Genomic DNA, 7,379 nt, shown 5'->3' on the forward strand with positions numbered 1-7,379 from the left:
ATCACACAATGTTATATAGATCTAATAAGCATAATTTATATTAGTATTATATTATACTACAATATTAACTGATTTATATATTCTATTACTTATCTAATATAATATGTAACATTTACATATTAATACTTTTATATATAGTTTTAATTTTAATTATTCATTTAGTTTCATGTCACTCTTCTAGTGTTTTGAAGGACCCTTCCCATACTATGCACTCTCTTTACTCTCTTCACTCTTCCTCATATCTCAAAGATTGACCCGGTTGGTGGTTCCTAAAGGTCGACTAAAATATTTATATGTGTGGATCTTCCTTTGTTGATCAATAATCCCAACCACAGAAACCTAAAAATTATAATCATCTTTATTTTTCTGTTTATTATGTACTCATGGAATCTCAATCTATGTAAGTCCATATACTATCCAATGGCTACTACCATTGCATCAATTTTTCTACACAAATTTATAACAACCCTTTCTATCACTTTAGCATATGGAAGTTCTTCACCATCCATTATTAATTGATGCTCTTCAGTTTGTTCATTGTTTCATAGACTGGTTTAGGGATTCTCTTCACCTTGAAATTTTCAAAAGTTGTTCTTAATGTGTGTAACTTGAATGTATTGAGTGCCTTAGTAGATGGCCTCTAATATATTTCGAGGTGTCACTGTAAATTTCACTATTCAAATCTTGGAAGTACTTATCTTTACTCAAGCTTTTGTTGAGCTATATTAAATACAAAATACCAAATCTCATATAACTTAATAAATTAATAATGTAAATTTTTTTATTTTCGAAGCTTCACACTTCAATCATGATCTCCTTCCTTCTTGGGAGACCACAACAACCTCGGCCTTAGGAGCAGATCCACGTCAATATGGCAGCGAAACCACGCTTATGCAGCAACTCTCTGCCACCTCTACTACTACAGCAGGACTGTTCCGCTGCACAGGTCTCCTCCACAGATCAGCAGCTTACTCCCTGGATCGAAATCCACCATGCTGCCTCTGCTCGATGCAGGGCCTTCAGACAACGGCGAGGAGGAAGACTGCAGCAATTTCACACAGCATGTCGTCACAAGGTCGGCGTGATTTTATTCCAAGCCTTCGCGCTGATCCGACGCGATTTTCTCCTTAGTCTTAACAGTGAATCGGCGTGATTTTCTCCTCAAAATCTGCGTTGATTCTGTCTCAGTGACGTCGGCCTCTCTCCACTTAAATACAGGCTCCTCGACCCTGCAGCTCTGATACCATGACAAAATATGAATATATTAACTATAAACTAAATGAATCTCTAGGTGAGATACCTAGAGAGTGTACAAACACTCATACAAGCCCACTTCCATTGAGTTAGATGAGCCTCAAATATATAGGCTTTCACACTAACGGGATGGTTTCAACGACTCCGTAGATATTAGGATATGAAGTCAAAAGTAGAGTCTCAAACTTATCATCATAATAACAATAATCTAAGTTTAGTTTTCTCCATTACTTCCAACACTCATGACTTTGAATATACTCATAACTTTGAATATATTATATAAAGACAACAAGGTATTTTGTTTAAATTGAAACAAAGCCTTCAATGTGTCATAGAGACATTATATTAGGATAAGTTCAGTCAATAACTTTAACTCATGATTTTAAATATGGTTATTTGACTGTCTTCCACTCTTATTGTTTTAAAGTTTTAACAAAACGAGTGAAAAAAAATACACATTACAAAGCAATACAAATATTGATTGCAATGTCGCTCCTAGAATAAAAAAATTGGGCCAAATGTTGTATTTCATGAAAACATCCTACAAAACAATTAATTAAATTATTAATCGCACAATACTTGAATGACATAAAACAAAAATGGCATGGACATATATACATATATATCGCGACGGTCTCATCTGATGCACTGGATGACGTTACTCTATTATCAACCGTGGACAGTGAAACTTACCAAGAAAAAGTTGTATTTCACGCATACAACTTGCAAATCATTCACCATATGCCGATTTAAAAGGCATGCATGTGAACCAGCCAAAATAGGGGCATTTAATGCAGGCTGGTTAGCTCTGGCCATATAATTGTAAATTGTGTAGGGAATTTAATTTTTTAATGGATCTATGTAATTATTTTGTGTAGTTGTTCAAAATACGAGTGAGACCGCTGCAAATCTATTTAAAAAAGAATTGGTGTCAACCACACATATTTTCTTCTGAAATCGCACGGCAATTCGGCAATTTTCCTATCGGATTTGACAATCTACAGTTTCGTTCTAAAATGGCCGGTGGGGAAGGAAAGGTCTAGGAAGAAAATGAGTGGAAGTTGCCGTCATGCATGACGTAACGCCCGATTTACTTTCCCTTTCCTTTTTATAATTTTAGTGGGTTTTTCGGTGTGTGGGGGCTTGATCACAATCCGCGAAGCACCTAGCCATTGTGCTTGGTCAGGAATCTTGGCAGTGCGAGGCCTATTTAGTGTATAATAGCAGTCAAAAAGCAGCCATTAGATTGCATAGAATTCAATTTGAGAGATATCTCGATGGAGGCCTGTGGAGAGGAGGTGCAAGTGAAGCTGTTAGGTGGCAGTACGAGTCCCTATGTGCTGCGGGTCCGCATAGCACTTGCTCTTAAAGGGATCCATTATGAGTATATCGAAGAGAATACTCAAAATAAGAGCGAGCTGCTGCTGAAATCGAATCCTGTCCACAAGAAGATACCTGTGCTAATCCACAATGGAAAGCCAGTCTGTGAGTCCATGATTATTGTGCAGTACATAGACGAGACCTGGGACACTAGGGCACCATTTCTTATGCCCAAAGATCCATATGACCGAGCCATTGCGCGCTTCTGGGCTGCCTTCATAGACGATAAGGTAATAACTTCCCTCTTTAATCACCTCTCATTCCTTTCCTGCTGCCCGCTTTTTTCATTCTCGAAAGTTTTAATTGCCCTCTTTTTGGACCCAGTATCTAATACGACCATGCTCTTTGTGTGTGGCTTCAGCTGCTTCCATGCATTCGGGCAGTTTTCAGGGGCCTAGGAGAGCAGTGCCAGAAAGCGGTGGAAGAGACGGTGGCGAACTTTCTTATACTGGAGGAAGCTCTGCGAACGAACCTCTGTTTCTCGGGAAAAGCGTATTTCGGAGGAGATGGGATCGGTTTTGTTGACATCGCATTGGGTGGTACGTTAGCATTTGTCAGAGCGCTAGAGAAGGGTACTGATTCAGTTTTGATAGACGCGGAGAAGATGCCGCTGTTAAGCGCATGGATGGATCGATTCTGTGAGGCCGATGGAGTGAAAGAAGTTATGCCGGATCCGGTCAAGCTGCTGGAATTTATATGCGCCACGAGAGTTAAATTTGCGTCCCTACCTGCTGCCAATTAGGGGAAGTCATTCGGCCATTAAATTTAGATAGATTCTTAAGAGAAGGCTGTATTTAATTGGATATTATCCTCGACATGGTTTTTAATTTTATGTTGCCAGTTTGATTGATTGTAGGCTTTTTGAATCTTTGGTGTTCTATCAGTTTTCACTTTCTTCCATGTCCTTTGACTTCAGGGGGAAAGCAAAAATTGCAGAAATGCCGTCTGATGAACTTTCCTAAAAATATTGTTCCCTTCATCAAGATTAAAGTGTTGCCATAGTGTTTGGTATTCCATCTCCATCACTCATCATCATTACTAGTGATTCCACTTTGACAAAATAGAGCAATACTAATATTATGTTGTTTTCTAAATATAAATAATTTTTGTACAAAAGGAGTGAGCAAAGAAAATTTAACCATGGGATTGTCAGAAATTAAATGCATAGCCTAATTTTGTATGCGCATCTTTACAAAACATCCTACACATGGGATTTTGATGTTTTATTATTTTGCGTATCTACGTATCTCGCTAGCAATTCCCCATATTAGTTATTAATGAAAACAGCACATAATTGCAAAGAGTATACGGCTTTTATTTGGAATGACATCGGGATTTGTTAATGGCTTGCACATGAACCTCAAACGTATATTCTTTTATGTGACGTACTTTCGCAGATATATAATATACTTATCAGATTATTTTTAATATGTAAAAGAGGATAGAGAAAGATATTTTTATTTATTAGTTAAATTATATAAATTAAATTTTTGATGAATGTTTTTGTTACAATAAAGTCAGAAACAATTTAAATTTTAGATTTGGAAATTAATTTAAATTTTAGATTTAGAAATTAGTTATGTGATTAAAATATTTTTAATAACATAAATAATTACAGATCTCCATAAATAATATAATTAATTAAATCACAATTTTTAATTAAACGGTGTTAATACCCTCTACAATATAAAAATCTACAATCTAATACCCTCATTGCAATAAAAAAAAACCTGTTAATTAACCTAATTATATAAATCAAATTATTCTATATTTTTATATACTTCATTTTATATTATATCTATATGATTTGTTTTATTTATAAAAGAAGAAAATATATATATATAAAAAGAGAGTATATTTTTTTACAAAGGAGGAGATGCAAGTTTAGATTCAATTTTACTTTTTTATACTACTTAAATTATGGAAGGATTTCACTTTTTGATTTGTTTTATTTATAAAAGAAGAAAATATATATATATATATATATATATATATATATATATATATAAAGAGAGTATATTTTTTTACAAAGGAGGAGATGCAAGTTTAGATTAAGTTTTACTTTTTTATACTACTTAAATTATGGAAGGATTTCACTTTTTGGTGGTGAAGACAAATTTAGGGGTCCTTCTTGTTTGGTAATTTAATTATGTTCTAAATTAGTTTATATTAAATTGCCAATCTAGGTAATTAAACTTATAAAGTACACTACACTATATATGCTAGCATATTAGTGTTCAATTATATAAGTGTTTTAATCTATAAATGAGAAATGAAATGTTAAATTATGATGGGGAATAAAAATGATTCTATGAAAGCATATAAAATGGACGAAGTGAAAGTGTTATGAATTGAAATCTTAATCTAAAATGTCATGGGATGCAAACATGCGTCTATTTTTCAATGAAACTCTACTCGGAAAAGCACACACATTTCATTCTTATTGGGAAAAGCACGCACATTTGATTCTTATGGAATTCTCATTTTGGGAAAGCAAGACAATTTTCTCTAAAAAAAAATTATAAAAGCAATATGAATGTATTCTATGTATTCAAATCATAGACAACTATAAAATCAAATAAACGGAAATTCAATCTAATAGAAGTAAGGGAAATTATACTAAGAGAGCAATAATGCAAGTAAAGACAAATTATATTCACATTAAAGTAAACACAATTATGCTAGAAGGCATTAATCTATTCTCATAAAAGAAAAAAAAGTATTACTCTATGAAAGTAGTAATCACTATTCAAGGAAGCAAAAATTATCTATGAAGCAAATAAATATGTCTTAAGAAACATGAATTGAAAATCTTGAAAAGGCATGTGACCAGTGCTTTAGAATTATTCCATGCAAAACCTATGATGGAGGTTTATATTATGCAAGTAGCTATGTCAATAAAACAATGTGCTCATAAACCATATATTATGACTATAAGACTAGAAATGAATACGAAATCAAGGAACTGAAAATAAATGCAAAAGTATAAAGTTGGAATCTAAATGTTTTTTGTCTTTGATCTGTCATGTAAAATAAGAAACATAATGAGTGAAAATAAATACTAATGAAAAGAAAATAAAGGATTCGAATGTGAAATAAAACAAAGTAAAAGCAAGCAAAGTATGGAAAAGAAAACATTACTATAACTACATTACAATCTACTCATGCAAAAGTATAAAGCTAGAATCTAAATATTTTTTGTCTTTGATCTATCATGTAAAAGAAGAAACATGGTGAGTGAAAATAAAGACTACATATGAAAAGAAAACAAAGGACTCAGGAAGAAAACAAAGCATGGAAAATAAAACATTACTATGATAGTTACAATCTACTCATCAAAACACAATGACAACAAAAGAAAAAATTTGATATTAAACTGAAAACTGTGTGTACATAACTTGTTCAAAGTTACATAACGTCTATGTCCCTTATCATAAAAGAGATTACAATATTTTATAGAGCTTTGAAGCAAAGTTTTATTGCTTGAATTCTGGTCATGAGATATTAATAGATCAATTAGAAACTAAAATAAAATATATTTTGATTGAAATTTGGATCAAAGATTAGGCTAGATCTACTTAACATTATCTTCTTGCCATGAATTTTGTAAAGAACATCTCATGCCAATCTCTTTGCTGACTTGGCATTGAAGGACACATTAGCTAGTTGTTCATTCACATAATTTAGAAAAAATAGGGTTCAAATAATCGAACATATATATTTAATGGTTTGGATTTGGAGGAAGCCACTTTTGTGGAGCTTAGATAGGTTTGTGCTACAAAAGAACCCATGTTCTTGTTTTTCAAAAGTCATTTTAATTTGCTTAGAAAACGCATATGAAGTTGACTAGTGAAGATTATTGCTTATTGTCTTTGATTAAATATTAGAGGTTCACACATGTGAGCTGGGTGATATTTTAACAACAAAAATCCATTTTGGGGTTCTTAGAAACAAAACCCATGTGCCTGATTTTCTTCTTGGGCAGTGTGAATACCTCGAGCACAGAGATGGATAATGAAACTTACATTGAGCTACTGAAGTTGAACTGGAAAATTGTCTTTAGTAAAACCAAGAAAAATTCTTCTCAACTCATCAAAAATAAAGGAAATATATGATAATTAGCCACTTTGAGAATTGGAAATGATCGTGATTTTTGTGAGAAATTGTGGAAAATAAGGTAATCAATGGATGAAGGAATGACACAAATGGTTAAAAGGATAATTATAAATAATGATAAAATGATGACAATAATGATAAAATGATGACAAATCAATAACCCAACATATCCCACACATTGATATCTTGGTGTGTCCTCATGCAAATGAAGGAAAGTAGCAAAAATGATCAACATATTTGCTCCATAATGTATCCTTCTTTCTTTGGGAATGAGTTATCTTTCTTCTACCTTTCTTAACAAACTTGAACACTTATTTGGTATGCTCTATCACTCAGATTTTTTGTGTACTCTGCCAGCAGCTCACCTCATTCACCAAGACATTGACTAAGTTATTAGAGTGACATATGTACTCCTTTACTATGCTAAATGGGTGGATATCCTTACTTAGTGTTTTTGTTACATTCTCCATCTTCTAGTTTTTCTAGGACACTGCTTGAAGTTCAACAACCTATGATTTCACTAAAGAATTTATAGGTAGCTAAAAAAAATGTCAAATTGAGCAATTTAACACATTTTAACTTGTTCAAAGAAGAAACATACAAAAATGATAGAAATATGGACATTTACC

At 32.8% G+C, this 7,379-nt stretch overlaps 1 protein-coding gene across 1 annotated transcript; it reads left to right on the plus strand.

Annotated features, from left to right (window-relative positions):
• The first annotated feature begins 2,467 nt into the window (after window positions 1–2,467).
• On the plus strand, window positions 2,468–3,656 carry LOC149204710 (glutathione S-transferase U17-like). Its single transcript, XM_089394772.1, has 2 exons — window positions 2,468–2,864; window positions 2,996–3,656. Exons 1-2 carry the CDS (start codon window positions 2,532–2,534, stop codon window positions 3,374–3,376), a joined length of 714 nt encoding a protein of 237 aa, XP_089250898.1. The 5' UTR covers window positions 2,468–2,531; the 3' UTR covers window positions 3,377–3,656.
• The last annotated feature ends 3,723 nt before the right edge of the window (window positions 3,657–7,379 follow it).

The sequence above is a fragment of the Pinus tabuliformis genome, chromosome 1_2, assembly GCF_031772625.1.
Source record: "Pinus tabuliformis cultivar Carrire ecotype Pingquan chromosome 1_2, CPIR1, whole genome shotgun sequence".
NCBI classification, from domain to species: Eukaryota; Viridiplantae; Streptophyta; class Pinopsida; order Pinales; family Pinaceae; genus Pinus; species Pinus tabuliformis.

Bases quoted from the DNA above. Each gene is read 5' to 3' on its own strand.
- LOC149204710 (XM_089394772.1), top strand. From the start codon at position 2,532: ATGGAGGCCTGTGGAGAGGAGGTGCAAGTGAAGCTGTTAGGTGGCAGT. The intron at 2,865-2,995 runs GTAATAACTTCC...GTGTGGCTTCAG, and splicing joins CTGCCTTCATAGACGATAAG to CTGCTTCCATGCATTCGGGC.